Genomic DNA, 24,957 nt, shown 5'->3' with positions numbered 1-24,957 from the left:
AGCCGGGCTGTTACCTGAACCAACAGCGACACCCAGGGCTCCACCAGCACAGTCAATCCCTCCTTTCGTCTGCAACCCCGCGTCCCATGCTGCCTGGAAAATGTTCCAAGGTTCAGCCTTTTCTGCCTTCCTGAATGACTACGCTTATTGAGAAGGAAGAAGTATTTTGCTGTAGTAATTTCACAAATAGAAATCATGTATACTGAGCTGAGAGTAAATTAGATCAGCCACAGGCACATCTGTATTCCAACGACTGCCTGCACACAAAGTGGATTACACTCTTTCATCTCTATCAAAACAGCTAAGATGATGTTATTTGTTCGCAGCTAAGGTCGAGCAGACAACTTATAAAACCTCCCGTTCCTACTTCCTCACTACTGCAAAAAAATCTCACCGAGACCACACTGAAATTATTTCGGTAAGCTTTTGTTGAATAAATGCAGAGAGGTGAACAGTACTCTCAAGGAGTATGTCACGATCAAAATAATAGGTGCAGGTTCTGTAATAGCGAACTCCGAGACAGACTTTTAATAAAATGACCCTAAAAAAACCCTTGAAGGCACATACCTGAGCAGACAGTGGTAACATAATTAGAGACGAGAGAGCCAGGCATTAATGTCTCTGGAAAAAATTTCCATAGGAGCAAGAAAACACCTTAGAATTGATCAGCACACAGGGTGTGCTGAGGACAACCCAAATTACATAGGACAATTACAAAGCACAAGTGTATCTCCCACTCCCAGAATGCAAAAGCCCTGTCACCAGGGTACAGCCTGCACAGCTGCTGAGGTAGTTTCTCGTTTCCTTTCCAAGCTCAGGCTTGCTTCAGATCCAAAGGGAATACCGGTTCCTCTCTGCAGGGCAGAAGGCAGGTCAAGTGAAAAAGCACCAAAGCTGAACAAGTAGCAAATGTCGTAGAGCAATGACTGCAGTTTGGCCACCAAGCAGAGAATTTGGTGGAGGGGAAGGGCATGAACAGCGCCCAAATTTGTATGTTCCAGCTGAGCTGAGGTAAACTGAGAAGAAAACAAACAAATGACATCTGTGTTACACCAATATAAAGCATAATGGTGCAAAACAATGACTGTACTGTGAAACAGAGCATGAAAAGTTACCAGTGCAGCAAGCACAGAATTAAATAGTCCAGGAACCACAATGATCAGGCTTGCCAGGGCCTGAAAGCACTTTTGGTCACTCCTGGACAGTACCATGGGCTCTCTTCGGAAAAACAACCGTGAGCATCCTCCTCTAGCTGAAACAGACCATTAAGCAGTACTCCAAAAATCAGGACTAAAGCACCTGAAAATGTATCCAAAATGTGAAGCATCTGTGATTAATTCCATTCTTCTGAAAACGCATGTTGTATTCCATAAAACCATTGCACTCTCATAAATCGGCTGGTTGCTTTGTCTCTGTGTCCTGAAGGATTTATGCTGAAACAGACACCATTCTGCATGTCTTTTCGAGGAAAGATGAAGCCAGCTTCTGTTTATTCCTGCCATGGCACAGTTGGAAATGGGATATTTGCCAGGAACTCACACAGTCCGTGTGAGACACTTGGTATAGGCTGCAGCTCTATACCACTGGTTTTCCTTTGCACTTCTTTTTCCTTCAGAATTTGGCAAGAGAGGTTATCTAAAAACCAATCTACATCTTGGTAATCTTTAGGCCACCGCAAATACTGACTCCTTTGTAAGAAGTTTCGAATTGGTTTGTGCTTCTTCAGCTGGTACTGAGAAAGTGACCCAACAACTACCATAATGAGGACATCCTTCAGGTCACTAGTACCTGCTCTGGGCGAAATTAAAGACTTCCACACACCACCCATCTTTGAGAAACTGCCTGGTCACAATGCATATTGTTCTCCTGCAGTTCCAAATGGCATCACGAATATTGTTGATATGTTCTTCTCCAGGCAAGAAATCTCTTTCCTCAAAACACAAGGTAAATCTGTTTTTATCAAAATACTGTGAATCCAGGTGCCTTAGTAAAGAATTCTGGACCCATTCAAAGTCATTTTTGCTGGATTTTATCTGCTACTCATGGTTGGTTGTCCATCAGTCTTCTTGTGATGGTTTTATACCAGACGAAACAAATCCCCCGGCAGCGAGCAAAGACCATGACTGCCACCAGAAGCACGAGGGGAACGACCGAGCAGACGACGCACAGTGAGAATCTGAGTGTCTGCTGGAGTTCGTCCCCATCACAACCATCGTGTTCCAGATGCGACAGGGGCACCCCTTCAAAGGCAGGGGGGAGCAGGCAGTCACCCCCTGTCTGACAGGGAGCCAGCCAGGGTCACATTGGCTTCATTCAGCCACGCCAGCAGGCTCTTTAAAGCACAATCACAGACACAGTTATGATGTGTTATATCCAGAATACTCAAAGTCATAAAGACTTCAGGCTCAGGGGAAAACAGCTGGTTTCCAGATAAGTTTAGGTTTGTTAGGCTTTGTGGGAAAAGCCCGGGAGAAAGATGAGACAACAGGTTGGAAGCCAGGTGTTTTAAGTCTTTTAAGAGATGTTAGCCCTCTAACAATCTCCTGTGGAAGAGCACTAAGGTAGTTGTTATTCAGATGTAGAACCTGAAGTTTGGGCAATGCCCCAAACACATCCAAACATAAATCTCTCTCCCACACCAGCTGTACCATGTTTTCACCTAGATCCATATATACTAACTGATTGTTTTCTATAACATTAGCACTTTTTGCACAGTAAGAGAAACGGTTCTGTTTTAAGAAGATATACTGTGGATCTGGAATTTGGAAAAGAGTATACAGGTCACCTAAGTCTGCCAACCAATTTCTTTGTAATTCAAGGTATGTTGCAGTTATTGCTCTGTCAGCTACAGACATTAGATTATTGTCACCTAAAAAGGCATAGGTCAGATGTGGAAAGGAAGGGAGTCTTTTAATGGCATTGTCTCGGAGATCAATCATTTTCAGATTTACTAATTGCCTGAATGATTTGTCACCAATCATCCCAAAATGATTTTGCTGTAAATCAATATGTGTTACACTATGCAGACCCTCAAAAGTATAATCATACAACTCACACAAAAGGTTACTTGAGAGATTGAGGGTTTTTAGGTTGCCCAGGCCAAAAAATGTTTGCCTTTGGATCTGATTTATCTTGTTTTTGAAAAGATTCAGTGATTCCAGATTGCCAAGACTTTGAAAGATTAAAGAATTGAGAGAGAATATGGAACCCTGTGAAACATCAAAGATCCTAAGATTACTTCTTCCTAGTCTTGCAAAAGTAGAATAATCTAGATTTTTAAAGTTATCATAGCCAGATCCTGAACCCATTATATGAGTGCTAAATATTAAATAATTTATTTGAGTCCCTTTAATGGCTGTGAAGAGATACTGGACTCTCTCTGTGCTCCAGCCATTTTTACTAAGGTCTAGTGACTTAAATGTAATATTTTTGAAAGGATTGGAGCACTTGGCGAGGCCACATCTTCTGTCTTGTACAAATTATTAGAACCAAGGTTAAAAAATAAAAAGTTTTTCCTTGGAATCTGTTAAGATTAGTTTGACAGAAGTTGGATATCCAGTTGGATTTCAGGTTCACACTTTTCAAGGCTGTTAGATTATAAAATAAGGGATGAGGATGAAGTTTTGTGATTTTATTTGCTGAAAGATCCAATTCTTCTAATGAAATTCTTCTAATCAAATCTTGAAAGTAACGCTCTTCCAGGATGGAGTCTCCAAGGGAGTTGTGAAACAGACGGAGGACAGTCAGCCTTGACAAGCCCACAAAAGCATCAAGATCCAGCTGAAGAATCTTAGTGTTTCCCAAGTCTAAGATAGGAAGGTCTGGCAGGCTCCTGAACGCTCCTTTCCCTATGGTAACAGGACCAACTAACTGGGCTCCGATTTCCAACAGGAACAAGTGCTCCAGCAGTGGAAACGAAGTCACAGTCACTTGTCTGATAAAACTGAAAGTCAGGAAAAGCTTCACTGTATCCTTTGGCACAGGTGGAACATCTGTGAGGCTGCAGAAAAAATACATGGAGACTTGGGCTTCTGAGTAGCAGCTTCTAGATGCACACCCCCCACCAGCCAAAGTGACCACCAGTGACAGGCCAAAGACAAGTAGGAGCTGATGACACAACGTCATGAACCTGTGTGGAAAAATGTGACAGTAGCGAGAATTAGTTCTGCAGTTGGCTGTCTTTGCAGTGAGTTTCAGACCACATTTTTAATAGCTGTAGAATAAAGGGCTAATGTCACAATAAAAGTAACTTGTGATTTATCCTTTCTCTGAAGTCTAACAGGCATCACCTGATAGGCTGTTTGGTCAGAACATGCATCCCGAAAAGATGAGAGGACCTCCTACGACCTATAAAGTAACTCTCCTTTATGTTCCTTAAAACCCCACCAGGTAAGAGTGAAAATCTTGGCCTAGCTATTTAAACTGCACCATGGAACTAGTAACGTTGGTGTATTAGCTTAACTCCTTAATTAGTTTTTCCAAAAAGGCTAACCCAGTTTGGATTGTCCAAGTAAAGTGCAGCCAGTCATCCCAACAGAGCAGGCAAATGCCACTCTTTCCTTGAGTGCTCTCCTTGTCAGGACAGTCAGCTGTTTGGAATTCAGACTGTTGTCACATAGAGGTGCCTAACAGCCGTGAGTTTTTGAGAAGGGGAACCTCTTTCGGGGCTCCTCGAGCCTCAGATTAACCTGACAATGTGAAATTGTTCTGGAAATGGCTGCAAAATAGTTTTGAAAGTGTAGGCAGGAACAACACTAACAGTGATGGAACAACCAAAAAAAAAAAGCAGTAGCCTGAAACTGTGCTGCAAGATTTCACGTTTTACAAAACACTACATTTCCCAAACTGTAAATTCCTAAATTATACAAAAAGGTGCCCAGCACAATTTTTGCAGCTTGCTGATGAATCCATTCATTCCCGCTCTGTATTTTCCTTGCATTATGCCATCTGTCTGTCTGTTGCCCTTTTTATCTGAGACAAAAACCTCTTCAGAGCAAGGAATGTCTTTTTTATTGAGCGTGGTGAAGACCAGAGCAAATTACTATCCCTAAAGTGGTTGTTTCTGCAGTGTAGTTTAAAAAAACTCCCAACCTTCTAACTAAGATTGCAACCATCTGCTTCTGCTTTTAGCCAAGTGTTTATTGAAATGATATGACGACCCAATGGATGAATTTTTGTGTTCTCCAGCACAATCTGCTTAAAGATGGGTAAGTGTGAATTCTTGTAGAACCAAACTCCCAGCAGCCATCTAATGTCTGCAAAGTAAATCTCCTTCAGAGAGGAAGAAGTGGGGCTTTGAGCGATTACTGGTCTGATTTGAGCACGCCTCCCTCTTCAAAGGACAAGCACAAAACTCTACGCAGAATATTGCACTATTAAATTAAATTAAATTAAAATTATGCTTATTTCTGCCATCCAATGGGATTAAAACCAAAATAAAAATTATTAAAACCTTAACTTGTAGCAGCTTTGTCTGCTGGAGTGAGTCTGCGAATTTTCACCCTAGAGGCTCAAACACTAAGTGGGAAACCCACATAGCCCACAACTTAAAACAGGGATCTTCTAATTTTTAAGACAATCTCATGTGCTTGAGACAAGCTCTGATCCTTGAAAGTAAAAGAGATTAGGGATATGTGATAAGCGTTGATTTCTGAAGTCCTGGCATTCAAACTTCATTCATGTTTTGTCCCACTAAGGAATTTAGGATGTGCCGAAAAGGAAATCAAATTGCAGGCAGTGAGTATCAAAATTCTCTTTTATTGAGCATAGTAAAGAACAGAGCAATTTATTAGCCCTAAAGGGGTTGTCTGTGTACTGTACTTAAAAAAAAACCACTAAGAAATTTTAGCTTCTTGTATGGGGAATAATTCCAAGTACTAAAAAATAATTGTATTTACTAACCTCATTTTTGACCTAACATGCACTTTTAAAGGGGACTTTATAAGCAGTAAACTATTTAATGTTTGTTGTGACTACAAAATATTGTAGGTTGTTAAAAAAGACACAGCTAAACATACATTCAGATCTTGTTTACTTTTTTACTTTTATCTTTGCTTGAACCATGAAAACAAAACACCAAGTTACGCTTTTAATATTTGATAACCATTATATTGCTTCTTCTTGACACCTTAATATAAGGTGTTTAACACAAATAGTTTCAAATTACGCTTATCTTTCAGACATTTAGATTTTCATCCCAGATAAGATGGTTACTTTTAAAGTTCGGGCAAAATCACAGCATCATCAAAAGCAGTGACAAAGAGAAAATACTTTGAAAGTCAAAATTTAACAGATATGAGTACAATAGGCAGCTAGAAAAAGCTCAGAATGTTTAGAGTGCAAGAATTAGAAAATGTTGTTTTTAAATTTTACAATGTAGCTTTATTTTTATTAGGAGAATATAATAAAATGGGGAAATATTTTTAGAGATCTTTTCTTTTACATTGACCTACTTTTCCACATTCTTGTAAGCTAAAAAACCATCTAACAATCTTTTAGCACTTATTACACTCCAGCTTTGCTCTGGTCTAGTGACAAGCAAGATTTCACTTGAAAACTCTTTGCTTCCTTTTGGCCTTTGTTATTGCCTTCTCCCCTGAATCCATGAGCAGCAGAGGGATGCTGGCAGTATGAAATGCCTCTGACTGCTCTCATGAAGACAGCACGAGATTTGTAATTTATCAGAGCCCCATCATGTAGCAGTTTATGCAACCCTTCACCACTGTACATTAGCATGTAAAACCTTTTGGGAAGAATATTCTTCCCACAAAATGAGGCTCACCCATTCAATCACATGTCTGTGCAGGGACAGGGAGATGAAGGGATGTGTAAATGCCTAATTCATAGAAACATAGAGTCACAGAATCTTAAAGGTTGGAAAAGACCACCAAGACCACTGAGTCCAACCTTTGACCAAACGCCACCATGACAACTAAACTGTAGCACTAATTGCCAAGTCCAGTCGCTTCTTGAACACTTCCATGGATGGCAACTCCACTGCCTTCCTGGGCTGCTTCTTCCAATGTTTAAACACCCTTTCAGTGAAAAAATTCTTCCTGATGTCCAACCTGAACCTCCCTGGTGGAGCTTGAGTCTATATCCTCTTGTCCTGTCAATTATTGAAAATTTTCATTATTGAAAACTGGAGCACTGAAGTTCAGAGAACCAGAGCCCAGCACGTGAGATTTGTTTTTTTCCTTCTACTGCACTGATGTCAGAAAGGGTAAGTAGTAAAGGGAAGAGGAAAAATAGAAAGGCTTTGAGTAGTCTGGAACTGACCTTCCCTATTGTACTCACTGTTTTAAAACCTGATTTTGCTAACCTGGTTCCAAAGCACAGCAAAAGAGGATGGGAACTGGCAGTACCAGAGAGTGGATGTTGTAGCAGTACCTGAGAGTGGATGTTGTAGCAGTGCCTGTCTATCTCAGCACCGCTGTGTTTGCCTGGGGACACCCAGAGACACTGTCAGTAAGCAGGGCCTGGGGGAAGGCTGAAAAGGAGGGCTCAGACTGTCTCTTTTTGTTATTCATGCCAGAGCAGCAACTCTCTCATGGAAATTCAAAAAGCACTCGCTGCTCCCCTTTCCACACCCCCAACAAAAATGCCCTGGAAAAGTTGCTGTGCAATTGCTGCCCAAACCCCACAAAAATTCACCTGAATAGACAAATGTGTCTCAATCTCCTTCTTCAGATCTTAGGCACCTTCCAGCCATCCAAAGGAGTCTCCCTTGTGCAGTCTTCTCTTTATATTCCCAGGTCAGAATTCTGTAGGGAAACAAGAATCATTCCTACTTCTTGGAGAAAGTGAAGAACAAAATGACATTGCCTGATGCCCTAATACCATTCATGTTTTCCTCACTCGTGGCAAAAATTATGATTATCTTTCCCAGAGGTTGCTGATATTCACTGACTGTGAAGGACTATTCATATTTGGTGCTTGGTAAAATTTCTCAGGAAAAAAAACCAAAAAACAAAGACCTTCAAAGAGCATCCTTTTCCTTTTAATCTAACAGAAAGCCTGCTGACAAGTCATTTGTAATATTTATTTAGGCCATAAAAAAGATCTTGAAAGATATATTGCAAAACAGTAAGCCTTTGTTCTTAGACTGGTCAGATAAAGGCCAACTGCTATTGTGAAAATTTGTATCGCTGCTGTTATCTGATAAGATCAAGCCTACTTACTGAAACAAAAATAAAGCTCCAAGCTTTTGCCTGGGCTTTAGGCCATCATAATATATGCATTTGTGCTCATAAAAAGTTGTGCAGTGTAAACACACTTTTTGTCATGGGGCCCCTGGAGGCAATTAAGATCTAAAAAAGAAACTATTTCATTCATCAGATGATTAATGAACGTGCCCCATCCCACCCCTCAGCCTCTCCCTTAAGTTGCCAGGATGCTTAAATCAAGTATAGCATATTTCCTCTTCAAATCAGGAGGCATCTTACAAGGTAATTGAGCACTGTGGCAGTTCCTATCTTTGGTAGAGAAAAGCATAAGGCAATAAGGCATTTAATGACCTGACAGGGCAGGAGGACCATAAAAGCCAGTACTGGTTTGGGTGTAATGATCGACTTCCTGTGTGTATTTATTTGTTTGTTTTGACATCCCAGCAGATCATATGATGAGATGCAAACACACAAAGATGGATGTGATTCCACTATTTGTAGTGTAACTGTTCTTTACAACAGAGAGGTTCCCAGAAGGGAAGGAAAATAAATCTGAAAATAAAGACTAAAACATACTCTGGTCTATTCTGTGGAGGACAGGAGTATATTGGATAGGCAGAGAGAGAATGCCCTAGCCCCAGACCTCAGCTTTTGGCCCTAGCTCAGCTGTTTTTAGCCTCTAGCAGAGTTTTGAGGCCAGCCTGCTCCTTTCCCTGCCCAGCTGGGTTGGTGGCTCCAGGAGGGCCCCCAGCACTGGGCACGGGTCCATGACCCCACCCTGGGCAGCCCAACTCCGCCCTGTGTGTCACAGGACACACGAAGGCACAAAGAGCCTCGGCTGGGCCTCAGAAGAGGACCAACAACCAGTCTTCCAGGTCCTAAGGAAACAGGGCTTCAGTGAGGACAGTGAAGAGTCATTTGGAGGTTTTTCATTTGGTGGGGTTTTTTTGTTTGTTGTTTGTTTTTCCAAAGGATTTGCTACAGTCATTTTCCAGCAGCAGCACTGGTTCACAGCTGCACACTGCACCTGTGGGCAGTCACAGTCACCACTCAGGTATTCTTACCTCACATCTTGAGGCCATCTTTTCCTTATTCTTTGAAAGCTGTCATGTGAGAACTGCCCGGTCTACACTAGAAGCCACCCTGGGGGGGAAAAAGTTCCTTCCTGTTAATTTCCCCTCCCTCCTTGCTATAACTTTTTGTATTTTTCAGAAACTGGATTTAGCCCAAAGACACAATGTTCTTTTTTTTTGTGCTTGCAGGAAAATTAGAAGCAGCCAGACTTTAAGCTCTCACCTGGAAAAGATCAAAGCGATAATAGGAAAGGAGTCTTAGGAATGACAGTCAAGTTTTTAAGTTACAGGAAGCCAGCTTTCACACATGAGACAGAAATTCTTCAGGAAGCAGTGAATTTTTGACAAAGTGGAGACTCAGACTGTAATTCCTGGGGTCACAAGCAGAGCTCTGTACAGTTCTTTTTAAAGGTCTCACCTTTCTATAAAGCTCATTAGTGCTGTCATGCCCATGAAACGGTTGTCAGGCAGAAAACAGTGGTAATGGTTTGGTAGCCTGAAGTCAGCAAAGATGAGTAAGAGGGACCAGCCAGAGGGGGAATGGCATGGTCACCAGCCCTGCACCTCTGGGACCAAATCTGGGCACATAATTTATTAAAGAACTATTTTAAAAGTATGGAAACTGATTCCTGAATATGCGGAGCCAAATGGAACAAATTATAAAAGAGATGTTTGGTTCTGCAAGTATTTTTTTTTTTGCATTTTAAAAAAGCAATCAAAAGATAACAAGCTGCAAATGTCCAGTGACAAAAGGACCATAAACATAATACAAAGAGAGATAAAATCTGCCCAGCTTTTAGGTGAAATTGGAAACCTGCTCCAGACTTTCCTGGAATCGAGATGTTTGAATTTTTTTTGAAATAGGCTTTAGATCTGAATGAAATTGATTTGCTCTTGGTGGTGGAGGAGAAAAACACGAAAATTTCACTCACTAGTATGACTGACAAAACTCTGTACTGTTGAACATGTGATGCAATGAAGAACTACCAAGTGAAGAAGGTAGAAAAGTGGCTAGTAGCCTTCCTGAAACCCTTCCTGTGGGAGGCTCTTGGTGAGGGAGCTGTTCCATCGACTCCCGGCATGGCAGGAGCATCCTAGGGCTCACCTGCATATACATCCCAGATCTACTGATTATCTACTGATCATCCTTACACAAGGATAGTCCCAACCAGGAAGGACAGCTGTCACACAGGCTGAGCTGCATCAAAGGCATTTAGAGGGGAAGCAGGAGACTGAATGACACACTGCATGCCGTGCATCTAGAACGTGCGCCTGAATCCTGAATAAAGACCCGCAGTCAGACACCAAGGGATTGCCAAAGCAGAAATCCCCATGGAGGTTATATTTTCAATTCTCTCCCTACCCAGCTCTTTCCAGAGAGAACGCCAGCTGTGTCTTTATTTAGCACATTAATCTGTCAAGTAAAACAGCTACAGTCAGCTCTGTTTTCTTCACAATGCAACACCAAACCATTTTTTCACACTCATAACTGTGGAAACATTGGTATTTTGGACAGGAGGCACTTTCCTCTTCCATTATAGCTCTTCCAACTGAGTGAATAATGCTCAAGGTTCCCTAAATCAAATACATGTTTCAGCCTAATGAAGGATTGGGGGATGCTTTGCATGGGGCCAAGGGAGGGAAGGGAGAAGATCTGCTCTGGGCTGCTTCCATAAGCTGATCACACATGTGTTTAACCCAGAAACCATCCTTAGAGAACACTGTGGAGGTCTTTCTTTCCCTGCCCTCTAGTTCCTGTCTTTCACCACCTTACTCAGCTTCTGAAAGTTCTTGCATAATGGCACAGCTTCACAAGGAAGCCGGAGGAGGCCAAAATTAGCCTGCTGCCAATTAAGAGGGAGACACACGTCTCCTTCACCCTCGGGCAGAGACCTGATGGACTGAACTCTCCCCTGACCTCAGTGAATACTCCCAGCTGTAAGTCACGGAATTAAAGAAACACAGCAACAGTTCACGTCTCCATTTTACAACACTGCTGTGTTTTATGCTAGGTCTGAGCCAGAAGCCTGCCCACCTGACAACACCTGTGCCATGTAGCCAGATTAGATGCTGGCCAGTCAGCCCTGCCAGACTCGGGTACTGCTGGGTGTCTGCAAAAGCAAAACACTCCGTGCTCCAGTTCTCGGGTACTCAAGCCCAGGGTGGAACTGCTGAAACCAACAATCTGGACTCTTCAAAGGCCAGGTGCAGATGCGGCTCTGTCTTATCAAGTCCCACCTCCAACGCCCCTGTGCCTCTTAGGGACTTTGTACCTGAGGGATCTATTTTCTTCCTCCATAAAAAGAGTGTAGTAATCCTCGCCCGCCACGGGGAGGGAAAAAAGTGAATGAGCGCTCAGTTACACAGCGCTTGCAAAAATGCGGAGTGCAAGGCTGCTGCCAAAGCATCCTCCCGGCAGGCGGAGAACCTTATTTCTCGGCGGCTTAAAGGGGCAGAGAGGGTGGGCAGAGAGGGTGGAGACTGAGCCCTGGGGTGCCGCGGGCTGTGACGGGCCCAGCCGTGAGGGGCTGGCGCTCTCCCTGTCCCGCAGCCCGGCGCCGTGTCCCGGCGGCCGCGCCAGCTGCGGGCGGAGCGGCCTCGCACGGAAACCCGGCCGGGAGGAGCCGCCGGGTTCCCCGCCTGGTTCCCACATCCAGACCGGCCGGCTGGAGCGGGACAGCGTCCTCCACGTGCCGGGAATGGCCGGGCAGCCGGGACACCGGGGAGAAGCTGTGCGGCTGAGCTGCGCATCCACGCCAGGCGGGAGCACACAGGGAGAGCCAGAGCTGGCAGGGGTGAGGAGCAGGGGGAAGTGATGAGTGTGTGGATAGGAAACGGGGAACAAACAAACAAACACACACACAAAAACCAAACAAAGGGGGAGGGGGAAGGGAAAAATAATTTTAAAAAATTAAAAGGTAGAATAATCATCAGTGAAGAAGCACTGGAAGGTAAATTCCCCAGCAGAATGGAAATCCTCCCTGGCTCTCCAAGATCGGCTGCTGGATACCGAACTCTAGGGCCCCAGTAAACGAAGGAAGTGAAGCGTTGGAGCAGGTGACAAAGAATCTTACAGGTCTGGAGCATCTCTCCTGGGAAGACAGCGAGAGACAGCTGGAGTGGTTCAGCCTGCAGAAGAGAAGGCTCCAGGGTGACCTTATGGCACCTTCCAGCACTTAAAGGGTGCCCAAGAGAGGGCAGGAGAAGGACTTTTTACAAAGGTGTGTAGTGACAGGACAAGGGTGAATGGCTTTAAACTGACAGAATTTAGATTAGATTTGGATTAGATGCTGGGAAGAAATTCTTCACTGTGAAGGTGGTGAGGCACTGGAACAGGTTTCCCAAATTAGTTATGGCTGCCCCATCCCTGGAAGTGTTCATGGTCAGGTAGGATGGGACTTTGGCGACCTGGACTTGTGGAAGGTGTCCCTGCCCATGGCAGGGGGGTTGGAACTGGATGATCTTCACTGTCCCTTGCAACCCAAATATTCCATGATTCCATGGGAGAGGGTCAGGCCAGGGAAAACCAGACTGATGGGTTCAATCAGAGCACAGGAGGCACCTTTTATGGGCTTTGCTCCATTTTAATGTATAGGAGATGATCAGACTGACTCATCTCAGTCTAAGAAACATGAACATTTGTGTTTGCCAGCTGTTCGGTTCTTGAGCTGTCTCTTCTGGTCTTTTTTCGGGTGGAAAGAGCCATCACATCTCTGTCTCTTACCTCCAGTACAGATGACTCTTTGATCTGCACTTAATCTGACCCAAGATAACTGTAAGCAGGTGATCCTCCACTCACATTATTATCCTGTTTCTAATGGCCATTATATTCAATTTCCTACATTACCTTATACTAAGAGGAATACTTAGGCTTCTTAAAGAAGTTAGGATTGAATGATAGATCTGTAACTGAAGTGATTTATTTGCCTGTTACTGTAATTCTTCGAGAGCAATCCAGGAATGAAAAGGGGAGGTAAAGGAAAGGACAGGGTAACTTTTATTTTTAAAAAACTATAGTAATTTAGATTTTCATGTTACATTTAGATAAAATTTCTGGAAATTGATGCTGTTTGAAAAAGTGATCACCTCTGAGCTGACTCTTGAGCTCATGTTTGCATGGCCATATCCACAGGAGAGAGCTGGGGATTCAGTAACGTTGCATGGGAGACATGGGAGCCTAAAGCACTGCAATACACATCTTGTTAACCAAAGCATCCCCTAATCTGGACAGCTGGAAATGCAGCACCAAGGGCCATGTTTTAAGATTATAAAATAAAATGAGTCTCGGCTCTCTTGGAGTTGCGTAAGTCTCAACTTCTTTTGGAATTAAGTGCCTAAGGCAGCTCTTGCTCGCAAGTCACAGCAAGTTGTGGACCCTTCTCCTGTCCTGATCACTCCTTCTGGAGCCCTCCTCTTCATAACAGGATGTGAACTCTGCTTCTCTCCCTGATGGCCCCTGGTATCCCACCAGATGATGACAATATCTAGACAGGAAATTCTTACTCTTTCCTGCTTAAGCTGGTCTGCTTTCTATGGAATCAGCTGGGCCAGAGATGACACCAAAGTGCCTATTTTCATAGTAATCTGTGTTATGTACCTTTAATTACTTATACTTTTGTCACTCCTGTATTAAGTACTTATAAATGATTGCATACCATAAAACCTAGACCTCCAGAAACATTGCAACTACAAAAGGCATGCAAAGGGGAGCACTTCATGTAATCTCATTACATTGGATTACAATCACTTCATTTCAGAATTTTCTTTTATTTCTTTAAACTGAATTTCACGTCTTTATAAGTTTACCCCAGTCAGTTTGTTGCACATTGTTCTCTGACTTTGAGATTTTATTTCCGTTCATGTAAGGAAATTCTTCATTTCATGAAAGGAAATTACATCTTGCTATTTCAATGAGGATCCATTGGGCAACATTTGGTCCATTTCCCTGTACATGAAATATTGAAATCAGAGAAGAAAGTGTAACAAACACTCGGGAAAGGAAATATGAGGAAATAAAATGCAATTGGAAAAAAAAAAAAAAAGAAAATTCAGAAATGGAATAATTAAAACCAAATGGTGAAATGAGGTGCAGTGAAAAGGACCAAAATTTGGCAGAATTATACTTGCTGAAATCCCAAAATCAGGAAATGAAATCAAACAAAAAGACAAGATATGAAACTCATGAAATAAAATGCTTAAAAAAAAAAAAAAAAAAAAAAAAAAAAAGGGAAAATTTTGCAACCAAGTGAAAACAGTAGAAGCCAATAGGATTATATGAGTGGCAGACAGTGGCCAAAAGTATTCTGCTGCCTTATAAAATAGTGAACATGGTAGAACTTCTCCCAGACCAAAGCTGCCAATATCTAAATTTCTGGCTGCCACGGAAGCACCAAACACCACATCTGAGCTGACTGCAAGACTCTGGGAGAATGAGTTGATTTTCCCATGGAAAATCTCCACCGTTCATGCCCAGTTGCACTGTCGGACAGTGGGGGTGCTGCCTCCTAAATTTGCAAACCATGCAGCATTTTTCTCAGAACAAAGCTGCCAGCAACTAGGACTTTGGCTGCCCTTGGAGCCCCAAATGCCACCTCAGTGTTCACCCCAAGATGCTGGGGGAATGAGGCTTTTTTCCCCCATGGAAAAAGGCCACTGTTCCCATCCAGTCCCACTGGTGGACGGTTGGATGCCAACTCCTAAATTTGCAAACGACACAGGATTTCTCTCAGAACAAAGCTGCCAGGTTCTAGGATTCTGGCTGTCCTTGGATCCCCAGATGCCACCTCTGAGCTGACCCTGAGACACTGGGGGCTGAGTATTGTTTTTCTTTGAAAAGGGACCACTTCTCATCCAGGCATTGGAAATCCAGGGAGTTGGACCGAACCTTGCCAAAGTAATCCTCATTTAATTCTCAAGTATTCATTTCTTCTCATTAAATGAGGAATTGCTTTCAATTAAATGTAATAAAATATTGAATTCAGAAAAGAAAGTGTAGCAAACTCTGTTCAAAGGAGATACGATATTACAAAATGCAGTTGAAAGAAAGAAAAATAAAATTTGTAAATGGAATTACTACAACCTGCATTTGGATGAAATGACCTGCAGTGAAAATGACCAAAACTTTTCAAAATCATGCTTTATGTAATCCCAAAATCACAGAATGAAGTCAAATGAAGAGACAGGAGAAGAAATTGATGAAATTAAATACTTTAAAAAAGAAAAGATAAAATTGTAAATCAAAGTGAAAACAATAAAATGGAATAGGATGACATCAAATGTTGGTAAGCGGACCAAACCTTGCCAGATTTATCCTGATTGAACTCAGATTTTGTTTCCTTTCATGAAACGAAGAATTGTTTTGAAGCAAGCTCATCCTTCATGGAATACTTTGTTTTTGAGGTCTGCTTCCCAAGGTACTCTCCAAATAATTCTCTTGAACAGGCCAAATTCTGCCCTCTGGGGATCCAGTGTGGGTGTTTTCTTGATGCTCCCTCTCGTTTCACCAAATATTGAAAACTCTACAATTTCATGATCACTGTGCCCCAATTGGCCTCCAAGCACCACATCTCCCACCAGCCCATCTCTGTTTGCAAACAGCAGGCTGAGCATAGTCCCTCCCCTGGCAGGCTCGCTCACCAGCTGTGCTAAGTTGTCTTCCACACACTCCAAGAACCTCCTAGACTGCCTCTTTTCTGCTGCCTGGGGCTTGCAGCAGATATCTGGCAGGTGAAAGTCACCTACAAGGACAAGGGCTGGTGATCTTGAAACAAGCTCCAGCTGCCTATGGAATAAGTCATCCACCTCTTCATCCTGGTTAGGTGTCTGTAACAGACTCCCACCAGGATGTCAGCCTTCCCCCTGGTTCTCACCCACAGGCACTCGACCTCATCACTATTAATCACAATGTCCATGGCATCCAGAGCGATATGATATGATATGTGATATATGAGATGTGATATATGATACATATAGAGCCACCCCTCCATCTTTTCTCCCTCGCCTGTCTCTTCTGAAGAGCCTGTAGCCATCTATTGCAGCACTCCAGTTATACGAGTCATCCCACATTTCCATGGTGGCGACTACATCTTGGCTTTCCTGTTCCATGGCTTCCAGCTCCTCTTGTTTGTTACCACACTGTGTGCTTTCGTGTACATCCACTTCAGCTGGGCTGCTGATTTCACCCTGACTCTGGCTTACCCTCCTTGGGCTTGTGTAGTGGTTTCACCTTCAATAATTTTGACCTTTCTCAGCTAATGCACTATTTGTCTGATGCTTTGAGCGTTTACTCTGCTGTGAGATAGGATTTGGAGAAGAAAGGCAAGTGGGTCCAAACTTAAAGGCACAAAGATAGATTTAGTAACACACACCAACAGGAGAAAATGAGAATCAAAATGAGACTTTTAAAACACTCTTCCTCCCCTACAAAGTGTTCACTTTCTCACAAACAACATAAAGAGACAAAACCTGAGGTTTTCGGTCAGTTTCACCATTTAAAAATCTGATCTTTCATCAGTTCTTTAGGAGAGGATTCCCCGCTGACAGCATAGAGCAGTTCTCTTATGGGTCTCTCAAAAAGACAGCTGCCCAGGAACCTCCCTTGTGAAGTCCTTCCCATCAGCAGCTTTGCCAACCCTGCATGTGGGTCATGTCTGCTTATTTAGGGTACTGTTTATGGATGCCTCTTCTAGTATAAAACAAAGATTCTCTTCTTCCATCTCCAAAGTCATCTTCATCTCAAAAACTAGAGATCTCCTTTTTCCCTAGGAGCAAAGGGCTTCAAACTTTTAATTAGAGCCATGCACCCCCCCAAACAGCGTTCCAGGAAATAGTCCATTCTCCATGGTTTCACAAGAGAAGTCCAGTCAACGAGGCAACTCTTCACTCCTTTGTCCCACTTAGGACTTTCACTCTCTCCTCACTGACTTCATGCTGTGTCTTCTGTACATCCACCCTGTCCCTTTCCTCTCTCTCAAAGAAGGATTAGGGCTCCACAAGTTTCTTTTTGTGCTCTCTCCCTGGGCTGCAGCTCACGGTGTCAGATTTCAAGGCAGCACTGATGGGAGAGGGGGGGCTCAGCCCTGCAGCTTAGCAGCCAGGTGTTTTACAGCTGCTGGAGACCCGATCCGGGCAGGGAAGGGGGCAGATTCCCTTCCCTTCCCCTGGCCTGGGAGTCACCAGTCCCAGGACCTTTCTGGGAAAAGCCTGGCCCAGGCAGGGACCGGCCATACCCAGCCCCCCGGTAGCCACTAGCTTGCCTCTCCCAAGGCAGGGAGGAAAAACAGTTTCCCAAGATCCTCCAATACTTAACCCCCTATGTTCACGTAGACGTATCCCTGTCTAATTGATTCGTCAAGCTATAATTTCCAGAAAAATCACTTCCTGGCTAAACCACCACAGCTTGTTTCTGGAGAGCCCAGTTGCCTCCCCTTTCCCCTTTGAACCTAGTTTAAAGCCCTCTCAGTCACTCCCCCCATGGGCTGGAATCCTTTTGCCCTTGTTAGTTGGATGGAGCCCATCTGGCTCTAGCAGGCCAGGTGTCATAAAGGTTGCCCCATGATCAAAGAACCCAAAGTTCTGCCCGTGGCACCAGCCCTTAAGCCACTTGTTGATAATGTGGGTGCTCCTGTTCCTCTCATCATTTGTCCCTGCTACTGAAGGGACTGAGCAGAACACCCACCTGTGCTCCTGCCCCATCAGCCAGTCAGCCCAGAGCCTTGAAGGCGCTTTTAATTGCCCTGGTAGTCTTCTTTTCAGTCTCATCACTGCCAGCCTGCAGTATCAGCAGTAGCTGATGATCAGAGGGCTGAATCAGGCTAGGGAGACTCCTGGTGATATCCCATACCCAGGCCCCAGGGAGACAGCAGATTTCCCTATGGGATGGGTCCAGTCAATACAGGGCCCTCCGTTCCCCTCGGAAGGGAGGCACCTACTATGACTACTCTTTTCTTTTTAATGCTAGAGGCAGTGATCCCTCTGACAGACAGAGTGTAATTGGGACGCTCCCTGGGCAGATTATTTTCTTCAGTGGCACCTGGCTGACCCTCTGGGTCCAGGGCCTCATACCTATTCTGAAGTGGTACCTGGGTAGCTGATGGGAGTTGGGAGGAATTTTAATTAATTCCCCAAGCAGGGACTCATTTCTCTTCCCCTTTGTTTACTAGATCTCCTCCTCCTGCCTGATGGTGGGAGGCATGGGAATCCTCTGACTGCTGGGGGCTTCTTTCAGGGATGGAAGGGCAAAACTCCACCAGTCTGTTTCCTTCACTTTCCCTAATATTCCTAAGTCTTTCTCCTTTTCCCTTGAGCTTGCCACCAGACAGAGGACATCATTCACCTGTTTGCACCATACACAGGTTTCTTTTGCACTGTCCCCTGGTACTATTGGCAGCCTCAAACAATCTTTACAGGAAGGGGTCTGGACACACACATCCTGCTTGGGGGGTTCTGCTTGGGTTGGTACACTTTTACTAGCTATAATTTTTAACCATTTGGAGACCATTGCTGGGGAAAAAAGAAATATATATATCCCCAAAAAAACCCACCAAAAAAAAAAAAAAAATCCAAGCAAACAAAATCCCAACACAAAATAAAAAACTCACAGCCAGGAGGATGACTACAACCCAGCCAGCTCACCTCGCCTGTGTGAACCACTGTGCAAATGCCGTGCCATGCCCCTGTTTGCCCCGTCCTGCTGCCACCCTCCCCTAAAGAGAATGCTTTTTTGAAGCATCTCCATAAAGATGTTTCTTTAAAGCATGTCCTGTAGCCAAAGGAAGCCCCTTCCCGAGCCTGGGTGGCTAATGAGAGGGAAAGGGACCCACCTGGTCAAGTCCCTTTTGAAAGCAACTCCATTGGCGTGGATTGGGATGAAACGAGGCGCAGAGAAAAGGCTAAAACCTTGCAAAAATTGTACTCATTGAAACCTTGAAATCAGGGAATGAAGTGAATTGAGGAGACAGGAGGAGTAATTGATGAAATGAAATTGTGTTAATGCAGCTCTCTGGTTGCCTGGGATATATTATACTTAGATTAAGTCGGGTGACAGATCTGGCACTGAAACAGTCCTAAGGCCACACAGAATGGGACCTTGAAGCCAAGTAGTTTTGCTACATTTGTGTTCAAACAAAACACAGGCAACTGAAGAAAGCCAAATATAGGAAAAGTCCTATACAATTCTTTGAGGACACATGGGATATCAGAGAATTATCTGGAAGCAAATAGTTTTGTGCAAATTTACAGTGTGATGAAATAGTTGTGATACTTATGCTCAAAAACATATTTTCTTTTTGGTCCTGCTTCTCTCTTTTATAGTTGAATAGAGGAAACTGGATGCTTTAAGTTCTGAATATTTTCAGGATTACTCTTAGCTGTAAATAATAGAAAAAGACAGTAAGCCTGTAGTAAGTCTCTTTTCTCTTGAGTCTACAACCACAGCACCTCTTTTTATATGGCGACAGTAAGACCCAGCATCATGATTTAACCATGCTTGCCCCAGTTCACAGGCTACAAGCACCTGTCTGATGTAGATACTTCACTTACAATCCTGTTATTGCAGGTAGGAAGCACCTTGTTCTTTGTAGATCCTGTCAGCTCGAGCCCCAACTTTGTCCATATACCGAAAAGGCTGAGATATTTTATATTGACGTTACTAAAACAAGGTCTGAAATGCTGTGACAGTTTAGGTGCCAGCTAAGCCAGCTCCAGTTTGTGAAAACTTCAGAAGTGGCTGAAGCAGCAGCTAAGCAGGATTGTTATCCTTTCATGGCTATAGTTTTTCAGAAACCTTTTTGTTTCATACATAATGTACGTTTCAGCATGGAAGCAATGTATTCACTGCTGCTTGGTGTACAGTCACCTGCTGCTACCAAATGGTCATGAATTTACACAAGTGTTTCTTTGCAAAAGTTCTTACTAAGTTATGGTTAAAAATCCAACCTGGAACTTTTTTGGGGTTGATGCATTGGCTGATTTGTCACTGAACAATGCTTGTACACCATTATTACGACTGAAGACTTGCTTCTGGATTAAATCTTTTTGATCCAGTTATTAAAAACCTCCAGGCTTCACATGCATAAATCACAGGACTCTACAATAAAGATGCCAAAATATTCAGCTACTGTGGCTGTTCTCTCTCTCACAGAGAAAAGAAACATCCAAGTTTTTTGTTAATGCAGCTGTATTTCCTGTAGCAGTGTGCTGACACCTTTCAGTGCCTTCTAGCACAGAGGAAGTAATGCAGTTCCAAATGATGCAGATGAGCATGTCCTGCATGTTACATTTTGACAACAAAAGGCACACCTACACAGCCCTCTCATGCTGTTCTGCCACTTGAACGAAATGATGGAAACAAAAACAAAAGTTGTCTTCCTGCCATGGTGCCTCTGCTAAGCACAGACATGTTTCTTGCTCTCTCCTTGTCTTATGCAAGTCACATACGCACAGTGAGCTAGACACCTGGCTGGCACCAAAAGGGATTAGGATGGAGGGGGTAAAGATTTCCTCTCTGATATGCAAGGGAAAACACCAAAAATTAGGAACAATTACTTACAGAATTTTACTGTGTCCTAGATTTATGCAGCTTCTTGAAATTTAGCACTTTTTAAGCATACTACTAATTTCAAGAAAATACCATATATGAAGGTTCATTTATAAAAGATCAGTAAATGCTGTGAGGTTTTATAGTTACCCGTCTCACATTTTGATAAAGACTGCAACAGGTTAACAGGCTGTTTATTGCCAGGGTTTATCACCAGCTATGATGCCTTCTACTGATGTGCTCATAACATTTGCAGTGTATCCCACCCCATTTAAAACATGTTATTAAAATACATTAATAACATGCAACCTTTATAAGCCCTCTTAAAATGCAGCCAGGACATAGTCCTTATTGAAATAAGACCCAAACTGTTGTTCTCTCTTGTATTTAATGGAGTGGGTTTAATACAGAAAAAAAAAAAAACGTGCTTCCAGCCAAAACCAGCCCCTTGTGTGTGCTGGTTGTGCAAATGACATTTGCCAGTTGTAATGTACTCAGCCTACGAAATTCTAATAGCCACAGAAGGTTATCTATGGCGAGTGACTAATACCTTCTAAATTAAGGCCTGTAATTGCACTCCAGTGATTAATGCATTAAATTACCCATTTCTTACATGTAAGACACTTACCAAATGTGTATCTTATTGTACCTCTGAGATCACCTATAATGTACAATAGGCAGGTGAAATACATGAGCATTTTCCCCAGGCTCCTTCTAAACCACGCTTCCACCCACACAGGATCAACGCTGTAATAAGGTCATTATTTCTAGACATGCACATTCTCAGATCTTGCACAGGTAATGCCGTTAAGTTCCTTTACCTTATGAGTCCCAGTTAAAATTATCATAGTAAATGCCAAGAATGATTTGATTTTTTTTCCCACATCGATTTCACAACTAACATAGGAAAATTTATGATCTCTTTAACAAACCTCTAACTTAAAAAAAAAAAAAAACAAAAAAAAAACCACGAGTGTGGGGGGGAAACCAGTATTTTGGGAATAATTAAAATGTTCTAGAAAGATTTTTATCAAAGCAGTGAACTTAACAGTTTGTCCACATAATGGAGAGAATAAGATAAAATTCTACATGTGCAAACTTAATTATTCTCTCTTTATATACATAGAAGAATCCAAAATGAACTCCTGCAAATTAATTTTTTCCCAAGTTAGGTAGCATTGATTTTGATCTGAGTCTCCTTCTGTGAGCTTTTTTCTTAGTGAGAATAAATACTTTGGAGATGCAGGTTTTTGCATTTATCTGCCTTTAGAGCCTTGGCTACCACTGACTTCAGTTACAAATATGACTGTGTTAATTTGAGCAAAGAAGAGAAAAGCAAGTTCAGTAAAGGGTAACGGAGCAAAGCTTGATCAATCAAATAAAGTGCTCTTTCCATCTCAACATAAGAATAATTCAGTATATTACATTTGAGCTTGAAAATTATATTTTCATTTTAGCACACACTGAAACCGAGGTTTCTCTGTTGAAATTAACATGGTCAGATCTTGGCAAAAAGAAACCCTCAGAGCTGTTATTACCCTGCTTTAGATTCTTAAACCCAAGGTAAAAATATGCAAAAGGATAGTGATGGAGGAACTGGTTGGCTTGCTCTGCTTTTCTCCTGGATCTGAGTCAGTTGTAGGGAAAAAATGTGCTCCCACAGTTTATTACGGATAAAATACAGCCCTGGATTGTCTGACCTCTGCAGCTGCACAGGATAAATTCCTGTTTTGGGCCCTGCTGTCATGCCAGCCAGACACAGCACCAGCAGCAGCAGCTGCCCCCCGAGGCCACTCCGAGTAGAAGGAGACCTTTGTTCGAGCAACATCCACCAGCCAGCTGTTCTCTGTATCCAGCATAAAAAAAGGCTGACTGGAGCTAAAATCTGGTTTTACTCTAACCTAAATACCTTTCAAATGTTGGGACTGTAGCAAAATGACCTGTGACAGCTTTCGTGATACTCAGTTGTCTGGCGTGGGGATGTGAGTGTACACATGAAGCACTTGTGCAAGCTCAGGTTCTGCCACGGAAACCCCCTGGGAATTACAGAGTGCGCGTGGGATCGGGAACGACAGGAGAGAGCCTCGAGATGTAAGTTTCTGCAGTGTTAACAAAAAGGGGAGATGAAGGTAAAACGAAATCCACTGGTAACACCAGAAGAAATGTCCCCTGAAACTGAAAATTCTGCATGCTGACAGTATGCGAGGGCTGTGCGTGCAGCTGGGATTTAAAAGCCAGCACCTCCACGACAGCCTTGTATCCTTGTGACTCCTGTGGCACTCGAGACCTGTCAGTTAACAACAGCACATTCAGCCAGGATGGTCAGCTTGGTCCATTCTCCAGATGTGAAAGTGACACATGAATTGCTCTTGTTGTGCAACTCAAAAACACAGCGGATGAGGAGAGCACAAAACTGGCACATCACTTCTTGCACTCCTAGAACGTTATTCTTTTAAGGATCTCCAGAGTGGTTTAGTAACAAAGCAGGTGACATCCTGGAGGAAAAGTCCTTAACTTTTTTTTTTTTTTTTCACATGGAAATATTGCTGCAGCCATTAAAATAATAACCTGAAGTCTCAATACTGGATCACATTTTTACAAGAAGCAGGTGGAAGTAATCTTTGGTTCAAGAGGGAGGACTGCTGGGTGACCACATGAATTCCCAAGTTGGGTGACAGCTGCTGCTGCCTCTGGCTCCTATGTTCCAGGCAGGAGGGGCCCCAGAGTAGTGCAAATGAGCAGGACCCACCCAGCAGAGAGCTGTGCCAGGGGCTGTGCTTCCCAGTGGCCACCACAGCCCTCTCTGGAGAGATGCCCTTCTGCTCCAGCTCCTGCCCCACAGCAGGGAATCAGAATACAGAACAGAAAAATACAGAACAGCAGTTGTTCTGCTATTCCTTCCACCTCAACCAGTGCTCAGTTTAGCCAGACTCCACTAAGTGGTGCTTTGCACTCCTGATCTTATGCCAACAGCACCTGCTAGCCAGGAGAAACTGGAGAAAGCGCTTGGAGCGGGATGACACATCGCTTCTGGCTTCATCCACAACTGAAAGTCCAACCTTTCAGGCATGAAATGTGTTTCACTTTTGTATGGCCCCGTCCTGGATTATTTCTGCTGTTTTGATGTGACAGCGGTTTCTGCTCATTTTGTACTATCAGCACAAGCCCTAAAACACTGCTCTTATCTACACCTGTTCCTGCCACAGAGCATCACTGCCTAAAGAAAAGAGAGATGCTGCAGATGCCAAGAAGCTTCTGTGAACTCACTGCCTGTGAAGCAACCATCACCTCACAAATCATATTTGCCTGAAAAGAGCATGCTTACCATTTTCAGTAACCCCACCCATTGCTGATACTTTCTTTGTACATTTGAGAGAATTTGGTGCCTGGTCACCTTTGCTCCTGGCTTTTGTGGCCAGTGCACCAGTACTGATGGAGCTGTGTGGGTCAAGGCCCAGAAGAGATGGACTAAACAATAGAAACGTGTGTCTCTTTTGCTCTGATGTAGATGGTGCAAATCAAAAAATAGCCCTCAGCAGTGAACAGCTGTTGTTTCTAAGAGAGCAGAATCAATTCTCTATGACCATGCCAAGGGGTAAAGCAGTTGCTCAAGGAGAACATTTGCCAGTTATCACAAATTTGTGCTTTTGAGGATTTCTTGCATTTCCTACCTTCTCCAAGTTATATAGAAACGGTTGTGTTTGGCATCTGCACATGCGAGTCCATCTACATTTTGAATTTAAAATGTATCACAACCTGCTTGGCAGCAGTTTCCCTGTAAGCTTTCAGCATATATTTGTGGCTCTCCACAGACATCCTTCATTTCTTTTTCTGTGGCTCTGCTAATCAAAGCCTCAGCTCACTTTCCTTTTAAGGTCCAAACTCTCTTCACTCTGTAAAAGAGAAAAATACTCATCAGATGTCAAAGGTCTTTGAACTGCTGTATTCATGTAATCCTGATGATTACATAGGACTCTTTCTGACCAGCAGCCTGGGATTTGTGCCTTTCTTACTCAGTAAACAAATCTTTCCTACAGAGCTTAAATATGTAATTGCAGGGCAGAGGCTGTTGCTTCCTAGGGAAAGCACTTACAAACACATCTTGCACTTACTGTTGAGATTTTAGTGTAATTACAGAATAATATTTTTCTGGTTTACAGGCTGGATTTCTTTCCAGGGTCTA

General features: G+C 43.2%; 1 protein-coding gene across 1 annotated transcript; it reads right to left on the bottom strand.

Annotated features, from left to right (window-relative positions):
- Positions 1-1,489: 1,489 nt before the first annotated feature.
- TLR5 (toll like receptor 5) lies at positions 1,490-12,216 on the bottom strand. Its single transcript, XM_040060944.1, is given in 8 exon segments — positions 1,490-1,784; positions 1,786-2,022; positions 2,024-2,271; positions 2,273-2,506; positions 2,508-3,454; positions 3,457-3,510; positions 3,513-4,130; positions 12,201-12,216. Coding segments are annotated over 7 exon segments (2,628 nt in total). The 5' UTR covers positions 4,126-4,130; positions 12,201-12,216.
- Positions 12,217-24,957: the final 12,741 nt, after the last annotated feature.

The sequence above is a fragment of the Hirundo rustica genome, chromosome 3, assembly GCF_015227805.2.
Source record: "Hirundo rustica isolate bHirRus1 chromosome 3, bHirRus1.pri.v3, whole genome shotgun sequence".
In the NCBI taxonomy this organism is placed as follows: domain Eukaryota; kingdom Metazoa; phylum Chordata; class Aves; order Passeriformes; family Hirundinidae; genus Hirundo; species Hirundo rustica.
The sequence above is the reverse complement of the archived record's forward strand: the minus strand, read 5'-3'. Positions and strand labels throughout refer to the sequence as shown.